This window comes from Gadus macrocephalus, chromosome 21, assembly GCF_031168955.1.
Source record: "Gadus macrocephalus chromosome 21, ASM3116895v1".
NCBI classification, from domain to species: Eukaryota; Metazoa; Chordata; class Actinopteri; order Gadiformes; family Gadidae; genus Gadus; species Gadus macrocephalus.
In genome coordinates, this window is record NC_082402.1 from 9,873,572 (window position 1) to 9,894,189 (window position 20,618).

The window sequence follows — 20,618 nt, forward strand, 5'->3', positions numbered from 1 at the left end:
CCGTTCACCCATAGTCTGCCCCTCCATCCGTCTGTCCATCCGACCATCTGCCCGACAGTCCGTCCGTCCGTCCGTCCATCCAGCCACAAGCCATCGGGCACATATTGTCTCTATATATTCAAAGCAATATACCATTTTTTTAACATCCATATATATTTACCTAGTGTTTGTTTAGGTGCAGCTAGCTGGTCTTATCTAATAATAACACGTGTTACATTGTGTTTGTCGGCTGGCTGCTCCCACGCGTCCTCTCACCTCTGCAGTTGGCCGACTGAAGGGCTGCTGCTGCGGCGGCGGCGGCGGCGGCGGGTGCTCCCTCTCTCTCTCTCGCTCTCTCTCGCCCACCGCCGTTCAATGGCATGAGAGCACTTCATCGGGTTAGGCAGCGGCGGCGGTCGGCGGCGGCGGTTGGCGGCGGTAGCGCGCGCGAGAGGATTTACGCTAGAGCTGAGTCAGCAGGGAGTCACTGGGGTCGCAGGCGTTAGAAACATCTCCCTGACACACACACCTTTACACACGGTCAAGCAGTCACCGAGTCGCTGCTCGGAGAGGAATATCATTCACAGAGAAAATAAATGTACCTTAAATATTGATTTGAATTGGACTTTTTAAGCCTTAAACTGCACTTGTCTTTAACGGAGCTTGCTAACATAATTCAATGTTCAACCAAGTCTTTGAGTGCTGCCGTCTGTGGGCCATGAAAGCTGGGCCAATAACATTATAGGCTATAACAGTATAGGATGTTATCGCCCGATGTAAGGCAGAGAAGAATCCCGAGCAGTACTTTGCTGAGAGCAAGCAAGAGAAAGAGGGCGTCAACGAACGAAGAGAAGGGCAAAAGCGGAACACATTTCCATCTGCGAGGCGTGAATCCGGAGAGCTGATGATGGAGTTATTAGGCTCTGCTCTGCTGTCTCCGTCAGTCTGTCAATATGGAGTCCATTAGCGTGCCCTGACCCACCCCCACGGCCACCCCCCCCTCACACTCACACTGTTAATGGAGCTGCTAGTCTGGGTATGGTGCACGGCACGCACCCCCGAAATAATAACTAAAAATAGTCGTCACTGCACACTGTTCCCTTCTAATTGCATGCTCCGGTGTGCTGTGGTCGGGGCAAGTGGGAGTGTGTGTGTGTGTGTGGGGGGGGGGGGGGGGGGGTTCGAAACAGGGCCCATCCCAGTCAATTGCTGTGATGGATTGGGTGGGTTTCGGCTCATATTTCATCAGGTACATTACGTATCATGAATAATAGTCTTTCCGCCTGTGGATTGTCAAAGGGGGGGGCGGGGCTGAGGGGCGGGGCCGTTTCATTCTTAACGAGGGGACTTTACAATAGCTCAGCCACGAATGACCTTAAGAGGAGGCCTGGGTGGAAATTGTTTCTTTGAGGTTTAAAGGAGCATGACCGGGGCCTGGTGGTGTCCATTCACAGCCTCATTTTCATGGCTTGCTCTTGTAACGGTCGTTGTACAAGAGAGAGAGGATCCTGAGAGTTTGGGCAGGCCAATCACAAGCCAGGGGTGGTGCCTGACCTGTGATTGGGCCGACTGGTCGTGACCTGAGACTGAGGTTTGAACGATTTTATCAGGTGAGTACATCAACAGCATGTTCTGGGTCGCCGGAAGAACTTTGTACTCGCACAAAAGACAGGTCATTCTTTGTGTTTGTAAGTCACAGGCAATGAGCTGAAGTGACCTGTGCAGTCTATCTCTGTCACGTTGGGCTAGTAGATATTGATCAGAGCAGCTACGATCAGATAAGACGCTTCTTTCGGGGGACGGGATGATGCTGTTGCATTCCATTCGTCCTCTTGAATAAGCCTGAAAAAAGGCCAAAGTGGTTCTCCCTTTGCTAGAGCCGGGATGTAGGTCTACTGTATTTTGTTGCATCTGCCTGTTTGGTTCGTCACACAAACTGCATTCCTCATGACTCATCAATTTCAGTCACTGTTCCCATCCCATAAAACAAATACCAACATAAGAAAAGAAGCCGGTTCCCAGCTTTATTTATTTTAAATTGTTGACGCTTGATGCCATGTTTCACCTTGTTTGTATGTGTGTGCACGTGTCTGTGCTTGTGTGTATGTGTGTGCGCGTGTCTGTGCGTGTGTGTGTGTGTGTGTGTGTGTGTGTGTGTGTGTGTGTGTGTGTGTGTGTGTGTGTGTGTGTGTGTGTGTGTGTGTGTGTGTGTGTGTGTGTGTGTGCGTGTGTGTGTGTCTGTCTGTGTGTGTGTGTGTGTGTGTGCGTGTGGGTGTGTGCGTGTTTGCCCGCAGCTCCCTGCTGGAGCAGAAGGAGGACCTGCGGAAGCGGCTGTCCTTCACCACCCACAAGCTGGAGCTCCTGGAGAGCGAGTTCGACTCCACGCGGCAGTACCTGGAGACGGAGCTGCGCCGCGCCCAGGAGGAGCTCGACAAGTTCACCGACAAGCTGCGCAGGTAGGGGGGCGGCGCCGGCAGGGGGGGTGGGGGTCGGGTAGGGTGGGGGGGTGCTTCTCCGTCAGGGAGGGGTGGGGGTCAGGTAGGGTGGGGGGGTGCTTCTCCGTCAGGTAGGGTGGGGGGGTGCTTCTCCGTCAGGGAGGGGTGGGGGTCAGGTATGGTGGGGGGGTGCTTCTCCATCAGGTAGGGTGGGGGGGTGCTTCTCCGTCAGGTAGGGTGGGGGGGTGCTTCTCCGTCAGGTCGGGTGGGGGGGTGTTGCTCTGTCAGGTAGGGTGGGGGGGTGCTTCTCCGTCAGGTAGGGTGGGGGGGTGCTTCTCCGTCAGGTAGGGTGGGGGGGTGCTTCTCCGTCAGGTAGGGTGGGGGGGTGCTTCTCCGTCAGGTAGGGTGGGGGGGTGCTTCTCCGTCAGGTAGGGTGGGGGGGTGCTTCTCCGTCAGGTAGGGTGGGGGGGTGCTTCTCCGTCAGGTAGGGTGGGGGGGTGCTTCTCCGTCAGGTAGGGTGGGGGGGTGCTTCTCTGTCAGTTCTCGCGGGGGAACTGACGAAGTGACTTACGAAAACAAGGTGGAGAACAATCCAATAAGAGCATTGGAGAAAGCTATGAATTGAAAGGCGATAGGTACGACTCAGGAGCTAGTTTCAGCGTAATTAGTTTCTATTTGTGAGTGGAATGCTCTCGGCACAATTCAGACCATTCAGGGCATCGCTGCCCTGATTTGTTTAGGGGATTCATCTTGCCTGTCAATCACAAGTGAGCACTCCTCAGTGGGGGAGACATGTGGGGCAGGAGGGAACAGAGTGGGAGGAGGTGCTTTTTGGGTTGCTTAGTTTCAGCTTTAATTGGCCTGCATGGGCACAATGCTACGTTTAAACTAGATTGCTGTAGGAATCGATTGGTTTGTTGGTTTCTGAAAGGCTAATATGAATGAGCCGCACAATTTTAGTAATACTGACCGTAATTGGTAGTTTTTTTTTTATTTTGTAGTTGTTTCATTCTTATTGTTTGTATAAAAGCTCCCCTCTTGAGAGAGTGCAAGTGACGGGAAAGTGTAGGAGGTGTGAAGGCGCAAGACTAGCTTGAAAGTTTGATTAAAGCTGGGTTCTGTTCAGTTCTGTCACACAGCCATGCACGCACAAAGAATTAGTGTTACAATAATTGTTCTCTTTCTTCACTGCCCCTCAGCTGTCAATATATTGAAACAAAGGGAATAGGAGGATTGGTATGGGCCTAATACTGATTTTTTTGTGTGGGAGGAGTACACACGATTTCTGATGGAACGTTTAGCTATGTGGTCAACACGTTACCTAACCCAATAGGAATTAACGCACTGTGTTTCAGTTTATACCTGCTGTTTTTTTGTTAAAAAATACAATGTTACATTTCTGTGATTAGATCAGCCTTGTTTTCATACAGTCCAGGGCTGCCTAATCTTTAATCAAATCCCCTCCCACAGGGAAAACACATACATTTCTAAAATTTGTCTTTCGGGCAACAATCTGAGCTAACTAGGTACTGTTGCCCAATCAGGGGACCCCGGCATATCACCTGACCTCCCTCACCACACAGAGCAGGCCGCCCTGATGTAACTGCAGCCGTGTGAGATGAGGGAACATAAGCTCATTGTAGTTGTTCGGCGTTTCAATAAAGTTGAGATCCAGTGTGTGTGTGTGTCTGTGTGTGTGTATGAGAGTGCCAGTCCTACCCTGTATACCCTGCTTCATCTTAATGCATATCTGTATCTGTATATGTGTGTGTGTTTGTGTGTGTGTGTGTATGTGTGTGTGTGTGTGTGTCTGTGTGTGTGTGTGTGTGTGTGTGTGTGTGTGTGTGTGTGTGTGTGTGTGTGTGTGTGTGTGTCTGTGTGTGTGTGTGTGTGTGTGTATGTGTGGGTGGGTGGGTGGGTGCGTGCGTGCGTGCGTGCGTGCGTGCGTGCGTGCGTGCGTGCGTGCGTGCGTGCGTGCGTGCGTGCGTGCGTGCGTGTGTGTGCGTGTGTGTGTATGTTTGTGTGCATGTGCGTGGGCAACTGTGCGTACGGGCATTGAGCGAGGAGTGTTATTGGCTCCACAGCAACACTGTGCTTTGTCGCCTGTAGAATACAGAGCAGCTACTCGGCATTGCAGAGGATCAATCAAGATCTGGAGGAAAAGATTCACAGAAATGTAAGTGGTCTGCCCACTTGTTTGTAGTGCATTGCTCATGGCAATGCACTTATGTGTCCCTGGCTTATGTGTCCCTTCCTGTACAAAAACCAAAAGGGGAGTTGAGAAAATTCATGCAAACCATGCTGTTTATATCATGGTTTTACCTACATAGGAACCCATTGGGAGCTGAAATGTGTATGTGTAATTAATTCTGGCTTATTTTAATGGGACACCCTCCTGCTGACATCTAAGCAGTAGCATAAGACGTTTGTCTTTGGCGCTGGAGATAAAATGAACCAGGTAGCAGAGGATCATCGTTCAACCACCATTAACGATGTGCCTTTCCCGCCCAACGAGAAAGGCTTAATCTATAATGAGGGCCACTAGTTTGGGAGATAAAAGACTATGACAGCTGAGCGTTAGGACCCAGGGGTCAATAGCGAGGAGGAATTGGAGGTCACGCAGACTCATGTGAGAAAATAAGTTATTGCTGCGTTAAGAGGAACTTTAACAGCTCCTTTGTCGTGTGCTATTGATTCATCATGGCGTTGAATAGGTTGAACATTTCATTCATTATGGGCCGGTGCTGAATGGGTTTGCCCGTGAAGCTTCAACCACCATAACAGTGTCAGCACATTGTCATTACAGCAGAGACAAACGTTACACAGCCAGATTGGCAAATGCATTTGTTTCTGTGCAGTCAGTCACTGACGATTGGTCGGTGACCTTTTGCGAAACCCCGCTAGAGGTTTAGGCCTGAAAGAGGTTAAAAAGCTTAGTGTCTTCAACAAACACCGTTGCTAATGTTTGCATTCTTAGGCAACTTATTAGGCAGTTATTTCATTTATAGCTGGCGCTAATAGCCTTGAATATTTGTTCAGTGTTTGCGGGTACAGCTGAGTGTGTTCGCTTCATAGAATGGAAGTTAGTTTGTTTGTAATTTTTCAAGCGTTGCATTTGTATATTGTGTATTCATATTGGCTCATTAGTTTGGCAACACTATTTATCTCCCATTTCATCACAAGCTATTACTCTAAAAAACAGTAATGAGTGTGTGTGCAACAACAAAAACCATTGTCACATTTCCACACTGTGGTCGGCACGCTTTCAACCAATTCCCGGCGTGATGCATTTCAATAAATATTTCATAATTCAATCGTGGCATTCGTAAAGTGCTTCTCAAGGCACCGAAAACTCATTAAGTAGTGAAGCGCCAGAAAAGTGGATACTTTGGCAACTAAGCCCCTCCTCCTCCCCCTCCCCTCCCCCTCCCCCTCCCTTCCTCCTCCCCCTCCCCTCCCCTCCCCCTCTCCCGGCAGACCCAGCACCACGACGATGAGAAGCGGGCCCTGAGCAGGGAGATCATCGTCCTCAACAACCACCTGATCGAGGCCAAGCTCACCATAGAGAAGCTGCAAGAGGACAACGTGAGCGTTCACTGTCTTGTGACACATATTGGTTCATTTGTCCGCAGCAGCGACTTTACGATTTAATATCACTGTTTTAAAAATGCTAAATTGCTATAATTTGGTCATATTATTTCATTCGAGCCAATTTAAATGACTGGATTGCTTACCTAGTGCGCACTCTCCCCGGGCTGCACGCATTGCGCAGTCTTCCACATGGGTAGACAAACCTTTGGCTCCATGATATAATTTAAGAGAAAAGCAAAGACTTTTTTAGTGAATCGTTATTATTTGTATTCTCTTCTAGGTTGAAATCCTTTCAATCAGCAAACAATGTGTTGTTATTATGCAAATGTCACTGCTTTTTAAAGAACATTCAAAGTGCTTCCTGATTGACAGCCGTCCATAAAGAGGCCATTTCCCAATTTCAAGTTGCTGCGTTAATGGTTGTGATATTACTGATATTTTCATTATAATTTTTTATACTATTATGTTATACTATGTATATCCACACACACACACACACACACACACACACACACACACACACACACACACACACACACACACACACACACACACACACACACACACACACACACACACACACACACACACACACACACGCTATAAACGTACGACAATATTTTAATCATAGGATGTGGAAGGGAAGCGAAAACCTCCCCTGGTCATAATCCAATCCATAACATCCATACCATGCTCTATACATTCCTCCAAGATAAGTGACCAGGCCACAGCCGCCTCACACGTTCCTGTGCTTCCTCAGGAGCTGTACAGGAAGGACTGCAACCTGGCCGCCCAACTGCTCCAGTGTAACAAGGCTGTGTACCGGGCCCAGCTCTCTGAGGTAAGCCCTCACACAACACCATACTGTCCAATACCCTGTCAAGCCCTCTGAGTTACCCCTCCACAGTAAGTGAGTTGTTATCGCAAAGCCTCTGTGTTATTAGCATGCGTGATAGCATTTTATTTATTTCGATTTATTTTTTTAAAAAGATCTTGCTTTTTTCTAAAACCTTAAGACGCAATTGGATATCGGCATTGGAAATATCCTATCTGCATTACTCACTGGACATTAGTTAAAATATATACATTTTTATCACAAAGTACTGTAAAATGATTTATAGACATTTTAATTCAAGGGGTCTTTGCCTTGGACAGCACAGCAGTGCTGATCCCGAGGAACTGCCATTCAGAGAGCGCTTCATCTTTAGGTGGGGTCCAAGCTGTATGTGTGGTGTCCAACCCAGTTTGTACAAAACAACCTAAAACCATTAGCCTGACATCGCTTGACCCATTCCCAAAGGCCTTTTAGTCTGGCACCCCTCAGTTAATTTTTTCGATTTCCAAGGGCTGTACTCAATAGACGCAGACCAAAACCCCTTGGGGCCAAACTGGATAGACCAGAACCAATCAGAGCTATGAACCATTTGTTTATGCAAATACATCAGCAGTGTACAGTCCTCTGTACTGTCATCGTATCAAACCCGCCATATAACAGTTTAACTGTTGTGATTGGCCAGACCCGGGCCAGGTCTGCTGGGAATCTGTCTGAACGGGAGGGCAGCCAGACACATTTGCCAGAGCCGATAAAACATGGGCTCGCAGATTCTTCTGGTGCTAGGGTCATGAAACCGTATATTCCCATAATAAAGCCTCAGAAGGTGCAGGCAATTTTCTGCCAGGAAGTCTGACCTTCAATATAACTTTTTATTTCTTTAGTCAACAGCACTGAATCATAACAAGCGCCGTAAAATAATTGTAATTGTGAAGAGATTGATCATGTAATTGAATGGCACACACACACACACCCACACACACACACACACACACACACACACACACACACACACACACACACACACACACACACACACACACACACACACACACACACAAACACACACACACACACACACACACACACACACACACACACACACACACACACACACACACACATTATTGGCAGGCTAGCCACAGGTGTATGTAACATGACTCACAGTCTTTTGTTTCATTAAACTCTACGAGGGCTCCGGTATTCTGTATTTGGCCACTGGCTTAATTAGTGTTATGAGATACGGCTGTGTTACCCCGCTAAGCACGCTGTGACACCGTTCCACGTGTGTAAGATACAAATATATGAATACAAAAACATACAAATATACATATATACAAATATACACATATACAAATATACACATCAACAAATAAACAAATATACATATACAAATATGCAAACATACAAATGCAATACAAATACAACTGCACATTATGCTCAACCATGTCACGCACGCATTGATATGTGTGTGTGTGTGTGTGTGTGTGTGTGTGTGTGTGTGTGTGTGTGTGTGTGTGTGTGTGTGTGTGTGTGTGTGTGTGTGTGTATGCATATACTGTGTGTGTGTGTGTGTAACGCCAGTTTTATCACCAGTTTGTTGGCACTGCTTGTGCTGGTTCAGCTCTGGGCCCTGGGCCTCGTCCGCGTGACAACAGCAGATTTGTATTCTGGGTCCGGGTCCATACACCCTAAAAGAATGGATGTCCACTTTTTGCCCGAACGGCTGAATGGAAATATCAATGTGAGCGGCGATGCGATCGATGGCGATGCAAAGCTATTGAAAGCTGAAAGCCCAGTGCCAGAGGCAGCAGCAGAGTACACCAGCAGAGTGGGCCGAGCCAAGCATATGCATATGCATATGCATATGCATATGCATGCCGTGGCATTATGTAACACAAAGATGATGCATTTGGTATGTTCCTTATGTGCTCTCTGTTTGTCCAACAACAGTGGGCCCTAGGGAGACACATGAAAGTGGGGGACACTTTATAATACCGTAATAAGTAATAAGTCATTATAAGTCATAATAAGTCATTATAAGCCTTGAGTTGACAATGAACAAATCGTAAGCAAATCTTAAATAGAGATCGGTAGATGATTAATAAGTGCTCAGCCTACTAGCCTATCATGTCGCCTGTACCTATTGATCGGCTTATCTATCCATCATAGATGGTGGTGGCCATTTGTGATGTCGCAAGAGAGACGATATTGACATGGCATCGACAGCAGTTTCCCTTTAACATAGCCCTTATTAATCATCTGCAAATGTGAATTAATGTTTTGTTAATGATTAGGTCATCATTAATTATAGTCTTACACACGCCTAAGACTGAACGTTACGAGTGTTACCGGAAAGTAAATCAATGAATGTTACCAATGAATGCACTGCTGCTCGGACCCTGAAGCACATTTCATGTTGTTTGATTTGTGCGTTTTGTGTGTCACCCACCAACGTATTAACACGTAAAAAGTTGGTGTTTAATTATGGGCTTCAATATCTGAGCAGCACATGAAGGCTAATGTGAAACAATAGGCGCGCTGTAAAATGTGTGGACAGCCATCGCCTGGCGTCAAGCGTGTTCAAAGTTGTAAATTATTATGAATAATTATCCATTCAGTGTCCCAGAAATTGGCATGGCTCCCGTTTCTCCAAAGTTATAATTAGCTTGCATCTCCTTGCCAGCCGACTAGATCCATGTTGGCTGTGTGCTGCAGTTGGCCTAAAGCTTGTTGCTATGGAGAAGCAGACACAGAGGACGGTACATGCAGAGGGCTATCGTTGAGGAGGTATGGACTGGAAAGGAAATGTCTGTCAGCCATGGATTTACTTCTCCCCTCAGTCCTGAACTATGGAGTTTGGCACAGTGATCACAATCAGTGTGTGGGTTTTAATGCATTTTTTTTTTTTTTTTTCTGCGATGTAAAAATGTCACTGCTTTATTGATTGCACCCCAAGAATCGATAGCACACAATTCCCACTCTGCAATAAATACAAGACCGACAAAACGGCTTAATAAATGAATGAATGTATTGCTATATATAATAATTCATTAATAATACATGAAAAACATAGTTTTCAGCAATGGCATAATGTCTCTTCATGCCAGGCTATATAAAAAAAATATGTATATATATATATATATATATATGTATTGCATTATATTATGTATGCAATCTGCTGAGTATGCATATAGATTTCCATTATCCAGCAGTGCATTAGAGCAGAAACGCTGCTGAATCTGTTCCAAGTGGTACAAACCTTGTGCATCATTCCTGAAGCCCAGCAGGATTACGACACAGCTATGCTGATACAGTGACAGATCACACACCATTGTTCCACTCCTTTACCATAATGCATGATGAAATTCAGCCGTTAACTCGCACTAACAATTTTGCAAAGATGCAGAAGAAAGATGCAAGATGGAAAAAAAACATTATCCCATTTTGGAGACGGTGACAGAATGGACGGGGGAGACAGCTATTGAGCTACCGGCAGGAAAATGATCATGTCAAACTGTCAAATTCGTTTAGACAAGTTTACATTTCCACACAGAGGGATGCGTTTCATTACGGGGTTGTCTTGAACACCGACAGGCTTTGGGGTTCCTCTCCCCCTTTTAACCAGTGCTCTCCTGGTCATTGTGCTCCATCCTCCCAGCTGCCTGCAGACCTTCAGCAGCGGGTCACCCTGCACCTGGAGGAGTCCTCCCTCGGCCACCCCTCCTACGCCGACTCCGTCCCCGGCTCCGTCGTCGCCGAAGCGCTGGAGAAGGCCGACGAGGCCTGTAGCAGCAGCCAGGCCTCCCACTCGCCTAGCCCGCCGGCCCAGGAGCACGGCTTCCTCATGGACACCTTGGGCAGGGTGGACCGCCCCCGCTCCGGCCAAGTGCTGGGCCTGGGCTTCGGCCTCCGCGCGGCCTACAAAACGGACCTGTACAGCAGCGACACGGCCCTGTACTGCCCGGACGAGCGGCTCCGGGAGCGGCGGCCCAGCATGGACCTCCGCGGCCAGAGGAAGCTGCTCTACGGGCCCCAGAACTCCACGGACAGCAACCCGGAGGAGGCCCCGGTGGCGCCGAGGCCCGGCTTCTCCCAGGAGCACTTTGGGGGGAAGTTCCCGGGCTCCAGCACCTACTCCAGTTTCAGCGGGCCGGGCTCGGAGGACAAGGGCGAGGGCCCGCCCAGCAGCGGGGGGTCCTCGCCCCACCACCACTCCCTCTACATGGAGTGGAGGGACGCCGGGGACTACGAGCGCAAGAGCAACTCCTCCTGGGAGCGGGACAGCCCCGGCGGCTTCTCCATCGGCGCCCACCCCTTCCAGCAGGCGGAGCTGAGCCACCACCAGCACCCGCACCACCAACACCACCAGAACGGCAGCTCGCCCGTGTACAGCCGCACCATGTCCTCCTGCTTCAGCGAGCCCTACGAGCCGCTGCCGCCCTCCTCCTCCCCCAGCGTGGCCTACGGGGACAGCCGCCGCGGCAGCGCCCTGGCCCCGGGCGAGGCGGAGGAAGAGGAGGAGGAGGAGGAGGAGGAGCTGATCGGCCGGTGGCGGCAGCTGAGCGTGGAGGACCTGAGCGCCGCCGCGTACCGCAGCCCCGGCCGCGCCTCCCCCTACAGCTTCTCCGAGCAGCACTTCTCGGTGCGGCCCTCCAAGATCCGCCTGGGCCCGCTGTACAGCAGCTTCCAGGAGGGGGCCGACTACTACCCGCACCAGGGGGCGGCCGACTCGGTGTGGGGCGGCGGCGGCGGGGGCGGCAGCCCCAGCTCGGAGCGCGGCCCCGTGATGATGATGGGCCGGCAGTGCCACAGCGCGCAGGCGCACCTGTACCGCGCCAAGGAGGACAGCCAGGAGTCGGAGAACAGCCTCTACCACTCAGGGAGCTCCAAGGACCTGGAGGGCAGCGTGGGCGGGGCGGGGGCCGTCGGGGCCGGGGAGGAGTACGCCCCGGCCAGCCCCACCAGCTCCGGCGAGTCCCTGAACCGGGGGGCCACGCTGGAGATGCAGGCGGCCGAGCTGCAGCACTATCAGGCCGAGATGCAGCACAACCTCCCGCCGCAGGGGAGCCAGACGTCCCCCCCGCCTCCCCCGCCCCCTCCCCCTTACAGCCAAAAATTTGGTACCCTGGGACTCTCCAGGAAAGACAGTCTGACCAAGGCCCAGTTGTACGGAACTCTTCTGAACTGAAAGATACTCAGCGTTCTTGGTTTAGTTTTGTTATAATTGATCATTGGTATACAGGACGCGACTTGGCATGTGTTAGCCCAGCCGCTAATAGCGTGATGGTGACCAGAATGTTTTTTTTTTTTAAAGTATCAGGGTGCCTGGGAAAAGGAGTTATATTGCAGTATCATGAGCATATAGTAATCATGGCTTACTGATACAGGGCTTTGGATGTAAAACAATGGAAGACAACTGCTTTCATTCCATTAGGGAAATCTAAGCAACAAGCGATTGAAGATGGACGTCTTTTAAGAATGTAAATGTGTTTGAAGTTCAAATGTAAAAAACAGAAATGGCGATATTCAAATTCTTATAATGGAGTGATATTTTTTGTATGTATGTTGTTAACATGCCATAAACAACCAACTGAATATGACCGTTTTTTGAGAAACGCAGAACATGTACATACATTTCAACAAGAAACTGCCAACCAGCTAGTGGCGAGAGAGACGTATGAGAAAGATATTTTATGCCAACACAGCACACACGATTGGTTTCAGTTCATTATTTTTTAAGTAGACTGGAATTGTGTCAGCCACGTAAAGATCTAGAGACATAAATTCTGAAAAGTGAGTGTAAATTTTTTCCTTTTTCTTTCTTCGTTTCTGTAATAAATTACAAGGTATGGATTGATGTATCATTTAATTATTAATGGTCAGTTTTGGAGAAGTATGCTTCTTTTTGGTTAATGTAATGTTTGCTATATATCCCAGAGATTACCGTTTCCTATTCCCATTCTACCTCAAATTTGGATTGCCCACATCCCTAATGAAGCCACTGCAACCCTGTTTCTATGACAACAATGCATGTATCTATATTTCTGTTGTTTTGTTGCCATAATAAAGCACAAATTAACCCAAGAGGCACTGCTTGGATGTTTTGCTTCAAGCCATGTTCTGACACATTGACACGCGCAAATGAACAAAATGAGGATGAGAGAATAAAATAAACTTTTCATTGTTGAAAATGATAATCCATTATGCAATAGTAAACGGTACGTTTGATTCATCAGTCCATATTAAATGCTGCCTTTATAAGAAAGGGTAAAGCGATCGGTTAAACGGAAGTAGCGGAGCGGGTGACAGGGGACTTGCGGAGACAAGACACTTGCTTGCAACCCCTCTGAGGCGCCGCTTTTCAATCCTATGAAGTATGAAGCCTGCTGATCCACATTGTTTCTTTATGTCCGCGAATGCGACGGGTTGATCGTGATTCATGATCACTGGAGTTCCCGATTGAGTCACGGGCGGAAGGCTTCTCCTCGTCTCTCGGTGTGATCGTTTCTGGTATGTTACCCCCTATGTTTTATTCGATACTTTTCAACAGTGTTACCCCTTATGGGTTTTTCATGACCACAGATAAAAAACGACCGTTTTTTTTACGTTTCATTTGATAAAAACGACAGTACCCTTGTGTTTTTTTCACGACGACCGATAAAAAACAACAGTGTTACCCCTTATGTTTTTATTCATGACGACCAATAAAAAACAACAGTGTTACCCCTTATGTTTTTATTCATGACGACCAATAAAAAACAACAGTGTCACCCCTTATGTTTTTTTTCATGACGACCAATAAAAAAAGGAACAGTGTTACCCCTTATGTTTTTTTTCATGACGACCAATAAAAAAAGGAACAGTGTTACCCCTTATGGTTTTTTTCGTGACTACCAAAGAAAAACGACAGTGTCACCCCTCACGTTTCATTTGATAAAAACGACAGTGTTACACTGTCGTTTTTTATTGGTCGTCATGAAAAAAAACGACAGTGTTACCCCTTGTTTTTATTCATGACTACCAATAAAAAATAACAGTGTTACCCCCTTTATGTTTTTATTCATGACGACCAATAAAAAACAACAGTGTTACCCCTTATGTTTTTATTCATGACGACCAATAAAAAACAACAGTGTTACCCCTTATGTTTTTTTTCATGACGACCAATAAAAAAAGGAACAGTGTTACCCCTTATGTTTTTTTTCATGACGACCAATAAAAAAAGGAACAGTGTTACCCCTTATGTTTTTTTTCGTGACTACCAAAGAAAAACGACAGTGTCACCCCTCATGTTTCATTTGATAAAAACGACAGTGTTACACTGTCGTTTTTTATTGGTCGTCATGAAAAAAAACGACAGTGTTACCCCTTGTTTTTATTCATGACTACCAATAAAAAATAACAGTGTTACCCCCTTTATGTTTTTATTCATGACGACCAATAAAAAACAACAGTGTTACCCCTTATGTTTTTATTCATGACGACCAATAAAAAACAACAGTGTTACCCCTTATGTTTTTTTTCATGACGACCAATAAAAAAAGGAACAGTGTTACCCCTTATGTTTTTTTTCATGACGACCAATAAAAAAAGGAACAGTGTTACCCCTTATGTTTTTTTTCGTGACTACCAAAGAAAAACGACAGTGTCACCCCTCATGTTTCATTTGATAAAAACGACAGTGTTACACTGTCGTTTTTTATTGGTCGTCATGAAAAAAAACATAAGGGGTAACACTGTCGTTTTTTATTGGTCGTCATGAAAAAAAACGACAGTGTTACCCCTTGTTTTTTTCTTGATGACTGATAAAAAACGACAGTGTTACCCCTTATATTTTATTTGACAAAGACAACAGTGTTACCCCTCATGTTTCATTTGATAAAAACGACAGTGTTACCCCTTGTGTTTTTTTTCATGACGACCAAAGAAAAACAACAGTGTCACCCCCTATGTTTTATTTGATAAATATCGACAGTGTTTTCCCCTTATATTTATTTCATGACGGCCGTTAAAAAACAACAGTGTTACCCCTTATGTTTTTTTTCATGACGACCAATAAAAAACAACAGTGTTTCCCCTTACGTTTTTTTCATGACGACCAATAAAAAACGACAGTGTTACCCCTTAGGTTTTTTTTCATGACGACCAATAAAAAACAACAGTGTTACCCCTTATGTTTTTTTTCATGACGACCAATAAAAAACAACAGTGTTACCCAGGGAGGCGGGAAGTGGGGGTGCTTAGGGTGCTGCAGCGGCCCCTGGCTGTAACTGCAAGTGAGAAAGTTTTCTGAACAAATCAATACTTTTTTTTTGTTGTATAATTTTATCATACAACATGATTTTTCATTAAATTATTGACATCCACCCTTTTTATGATATTTATCATATTATCGGTACTATGCTGATTTTACATAAGCATGTTGGTGTTCAACATCTGTTGTAGTGAACATTCTAAAACTGGTGTAAAATGTTGCTGCCATATTAATAGACACGTTGAATGTTATCGTTTTGATTCTGGAATCCCACACGTAAACTGGTTGGCAAAAAAAGAGCAAAGACGGGCGTTTCACTGGACGGAGAAATCGTCACCTTCCTCATATCAGACAACTCGTAAGTCTGGATGAAAATTAAGGCTTTCTATTATTGTCACTTTCCTTTGTAAACCTTTAGAAATAACCTCCTGAATCCTTGTTATAACGCTGTGTATAATCCCGGACCGCAACAGCTTGTCGGCATGTTGTTAGTGTGTGAAATTCAGCCCAGTATCAGCCGAGTTGACTCTAATTTCCACATTGTTTATTTGCTAACGTATGTGAATAGCAGTGGCTAGTTGGCAGAACTCTTTTTACACACCAGTAGAGTGTTTATCAGAGCGGATCCCTGAATGTGACGTCACCCCTCATCTCGTCTCTGTAAACAACGGATGTTGCGCAGCATTTATTATGACGTCATTATATAGATTCTCTCTCAGCACCCCCCCCTCGGACTGACTTCCCGCGTCCCTGTATGACACCATGTGTTACTTTTTTCTTCAACATCATCCTTTCCCTGCCTTTTTTTTGTTTAATTATTATTCTATAATATTTGTTATGCGAATCGATATAGTGATGCGTCCAACAGTGTTGGAAAAGCCGGAAAATGATGAATTGGTCTTAAAAAAAAAGGGATTTGCACAAACGTTAACCAAACAAACTCAAGGGACTGAAGTATCAGTTTTGTATCTTGTGAACATTCATGAGGGAATTCGTTTTAATGAAGAAATGCGTGTGTGTGTGCGTGTGTGTGTACTGTATGCCTATATATAACGGTTGATCTGGGGCAACCAATTATCCAGAGATTTGTTTTCGTTCGACAAACTTTCTGATTCGTTCCCATTGTTTTCTGTTCAATGTTGTGTGATTGTTATAATGGTGATTTAAAGTGGAGACTTTAAATACGCGCTCTAAATAAGACAGACACACACGATTGAATAGTTATTTCATAACCCAAGGCAAGGACCACAGCATAGCTCATTAGCGAGCTTGTTCGGTGGATACAGTGCCACTTAAAAATAAACCACACTTTTTTGGAGTAGCCTTTTCAGGCCTACTCTACTGAAACACAGGTTAGTGGATGTGTTCCTTCTATGCAGCATCATGGAGGCAGGAGGTAAAAGCTATTTTTGTGTTGAACCGAGAAATAATAAGATAATTACTATTCAGCCTTATTAAAAATGAAAATCTGAAATTCTAAAAATAAAGTGATATACATGCACAAATGCATCTATACAGTATTTACACTATTATAAAGAGACATTTGAAATCATAATGCATGCATATTTAGTAAGTCAATGCAAATACAATGAAAACTGTAAGTTTGATATATTGGTTTATTGTGTAGGGAAGATTCAAGTCAGCAAGGTAATAGTTTTAGCCAGCCATCTCAGCGGTGTTAGTTATACAAAATAGGATACACATAAATATATCTAAATATATAAAAGGAAATACCGACCTGACTTATGTCACCTTCATAATATTATTACTCATCAATAATCACAGCAGCCTCTTAGATCAACCGTAACACGTTCCTTGGGGAAAGCTAAATGCTTGGCGTTTGACACTATATAGGCCTGCTGCAGATTAGAGATTCAAGGCATTTACACTTCAAAACAATTCCAGAAGGTTGACAGGATGTACAGATGTACACAACATGATGCATACCAATTATACTCACAACAGGTGTTGCGTCAAAGGATATGTGTGATTGAATTGTTAATTTCGAGACGAAGTCATCCTGATTAGCCGTTGGTCACAATGTGGAAGGTTTTCAGTTAATGTCCAGCAGATGGCACCCAAGACTCAAGTCTTGACATCGCAGTAACAACTATGCTAGAAAGGGTGCGTTTCCCTGCAGCCAAGTTACATCTCTATACAGAGCATTAATGAAGTCAAAGTTATTACCGATGTTTAAAATACATGGAGGATTGGAGAACACTCATTCACACAATTCAAAACCCTGTATCACGTATCCATGTATAGATGGATACAGATCTAATTTAACTATTTAACCCCACAGAAAAGAGAAGATGTCACGGCTGGATGATATTCAACCCCCGACCAAAGAGTGTGTAACTGCCAAATAGGATTCACACCACCGTTCCACTTAGGTTAAAACCTTGAAAACAAACCCAAAGACAAGCATGTCTTCAATCTAATTGCTTTCCACCTCATTCCGTCAGTCCCACCATTCTCTCGCTCATCTCCCACAGCCTCTTGGCCGCCTGCACGTCCGTGGCTTTATCCAGCAGCGTGTCCTCCGCACAGTCTGCAAAGTACCTCCCCGACACGCCCTCCACCAGCGGGGAGCAGGCCAGGTACAGCAGGGTCTGAGCCCCTTGCAGCGCGTTCCTGAAGAAGGCCAGCACGGCCAGGTAGAACAGGGGCCTGGCCAGCATGGGGATGTGGATGTGCCTGCCCAGCCTTGTCCTCACGATGCCGGGGCTCACCGCGTTCACCGTGACCCCGGAGGCCACACCCAGCCGGCGGGACAGCTCCATGCAGAACAGCAGGTTGGCAAGCTTGCTCTGGCTGTAGCAGAAGGCCTTGTCGTAGCCGCGCTCGCTGTTGGGGTCGTCAAAGTTGATGTGACCGTACTTGTAGAGCTTGGAGGAGACCACCACCACCCGGCCGGCCTCTGCCGCCTTCAGCCGGTCCAGCAGGAGGTGGGTGAGCAGGAAGTGGCCCAGGTGGTTGACGCCGAACTGCAACTCGAAGCCCTCCACCGTTTTGGTGTAGGGACATTGGTAGACGCCTGCGTTGTTGATGAGCACGTCTATCTTTGACTCCTCCTGATTGGGCCAGAGAGTGTATTTACTTTGAAATGGCATCAAGTGGTTCCATTTAAGGGAGAACAAAAAACACTAGTAGATTGGTTTGCATTTTAGATGACCACCGATAGGTAAAACACATTCCATTGCATGCATAACCTATTATCCTAAAGGTTATTGTAGTATTGTTGTAAATGTAGTATACAGGCGTTTAAGTAACTATACTCTTAATTGCTTAAATTATACTTCTAATTTTAAACTCGGAGATTGGATGCCTATATATTTCAGTACCATGGACAACGCCTCATCTGTTTAACTTTGTGCTGAGAGCTATAGAAAGAACTGAACAACAGAAAATAAAGGGCCATTGTCCTTGACAATACAGGAACTGCACTAAACCAACTCCAAAGACCTGCACAATGCTATTATGCTTTTCCAAATTACTTAGATGTTGAATTTACTAATCTGAAGTTAACACTTACCTTATTAATTACTTCGCAAAATTCCCGGACCGATGAAAGCGACGCCAGGTCCAAGTGTTTAACGATAACTTCACCAGTATTTGGTCCAGCTTCCTTTCTGATATCTCGGGCTGCTTGTTCTGCGCTTTCCCGATCCCGACACGCCATGATCACCCGGGCCTGGAGTTTCACCAACTCCCCGGCCACTGCTTTTCCTATACCGCAGTTGGCACCGGTTACGACCACCGTTTTCCCCCGCATCATGTCAGCATGATAGCGGAGAAGCTCCACAGCTTTCTGCCGGGGAAATATTCGACGCATGATAAGCAGCACACCGCCGCCGACGACCGCAGCAATGATCACTGCTGTTGTCATTGAAGCCAGTAAAAGTGTCAAACGACCAGGTTGAAAATATCTGAAGGGTAGCGGTCAGTATACAGAACCCACTACACAGTTTGTTTTGTAACAGGGATTTGAACCGGAAGTACAACGACGAGGGAAATATTTATATTGCGGTCATCAAATTAAAAGCCCGCTTGCATTCAAAATACAAATTAAGCACTTATACATTACTCTTTAAAGTACTATTTATTAAAACTAAAGCCCAATTATTTATACCGAAGAGTATTAGGGCCACACGTTGAATTATGACTTTATTCTCAGAATAATGATTTTAATTAAATTAAAAAAAAAAATCACATGTGGCCCATATCCTCTTCCGTATTTTCTCGTAATAGTTTGTTATAAATGTGAATTGGCTTGTAAATGTAATGTAATCATTGATTTTTGATAAAAAATAAAAATAAAAATACGTATGCATACACATTTTTTTTATGTTTGTACGTTTTCTGAGCTGGATTTAACTTTATTAGATTTTATGAATATCCAGTGTTGGGCAAGTTACTTTAACAAAGAAATTAGTTACTGTTACTAGTTACTAGACTCAAAAAGAAACTAAAGTAGTTGCTCCTTACAAATTATAAAAGTAACTATTGCGTTACTTTCAAGTACATTTTTAAATGATCAAATGTGTCAAATTATTTGGACTCCACGTCCACCTCCACCCCTCTTTAACGGAACTCAAAATATTTTTTTGGGAAGTAAAGTTAAGGCCGTTAAGATGATGGGTAGAGCAATCCGTTAGATTACTCGTTACTGAAAAAAGTAATGCCGTTGACGCCGTTATTTATAACGCCATTATTCCCATCACTGTGACTATCACAGAAAACATGTCCTCTGTTCATAACCAACTTGTAGGCATTTTAAATGATTTAGCACATTTTATCTCAGTCAGGATAAGATTATAGGGGCCTGGATATATTAAAGAATAAACAATGACCATATTAAAAAATAAATACATCCTATAAATAACACTTCTAATTTCATGGAATTAACCCTGTTATTGCACGAAAAATTATCGCGTACTGGCAATTATAATGGATTGGAATGAACTACAAGACGACTTCCATGCATCACTTATTTCTTACCACAAGCATCCAATGTTAATGACATGATAAGATCAATGAGGGTGCCAGCAGAGAGGGAAAACATCAATTAAGTTCTTCAGAACCGAGAAGCGGATGCAATTCTCCATTAGGAAATATATTCTGAAAACAAAATCATCTAAAAGATTCTAGGAATTCCCTTCAGCACAGAGTCTATACTATTGATCCATGTCCTCTTAGCTTTCAGAACAAACTGTCTGTGTTTCCAGTCTGGTCTCTCTGTTCTTTCTTTTTCTTGTCTCATTAATCCTGCTATAGCCTTTCGCTTCAGCATGGCTATCGGACCCAAGTCCATAAAGCTTCCCTTCAGAGCAGCTTCACGTCCCATACAGCCCAGCACACACAGCACTCAGTCATGCAGTCTTGGCCCATGTTCCTGGTCCCATTTTGGATCAGTCTGGAATTATGGCTCCTAACTGCTTGGGGATGAAGATCATGTGGCAAGAGCTGGCTAAAGCCCAGGAGGAAGACTGAATGATAGACTTTCTCATGGTGCAGACCATGG

General features: G+C 45.4%; 2 protein-coding genes across 3 annotated transcripts in view; one reads left to right on the top strand and one right to left on the bottom strand.

Moving 5' to 3' along the window:
* Positions 1-12,924, top strand: part of si:dkey-174m14.3 (uncharacterized protein LOC563117 homolog) — a 14,396-nt gene extending 1,472 nt beyond the window's left edge. For both annotated transcript variants that reach the window (XM_060041635.1, XM_060041636.1), the window contains 5 exons: positions 2,274-2,435; positions 4,524-4,590; positions 5,892-5,999; positions 6,766-6,846; positions 10,499-12,924. In XM_060041635.1, the coding sequence (XP_059897618.1) occupies positions 2,274-2,435; positions 4,524-4,590; positions 5,892-5,999; positions 6,766-6,846; positions 10,499-12,028 (1,948 nt within the window). In that variant the 3' untranslated portion in view covers positions 12,029-12,924. The remainder of the gene's footprint in view (positions 1-2,273; positions 2,436-4,523; positions 4,591-5,891; positions 6,000-6,765; positions 6,847-10,498) is intronic.
* Positions 12,925-16,692: 3,768 nt separating this feature from the next.
* rdh14b (retinol dehydrogenase 14b) lies at positions 16,693-19,099 on the bottom strand. Its single transcript, XM_060041246.1, has 2 exons — positions 18,630-19,099; positions 16,693-18,168 (listed from the first exon to the last, which is right to left on the bottom strand). The coding sequence occupies exons 1-2, from the start codon at positions 18,981-18,983 to the stop codon at positions 17,548-17,550; spliced, it is 975 nt and encodes a 324-aa protein (XP_059897229.1). The 5' UTR covers positions 18,984-19,099; the 3' UTR covers positions 16,693-17,547.
* Positions 19,100-20,618: the final 1,519 nt, after the last annotated feature.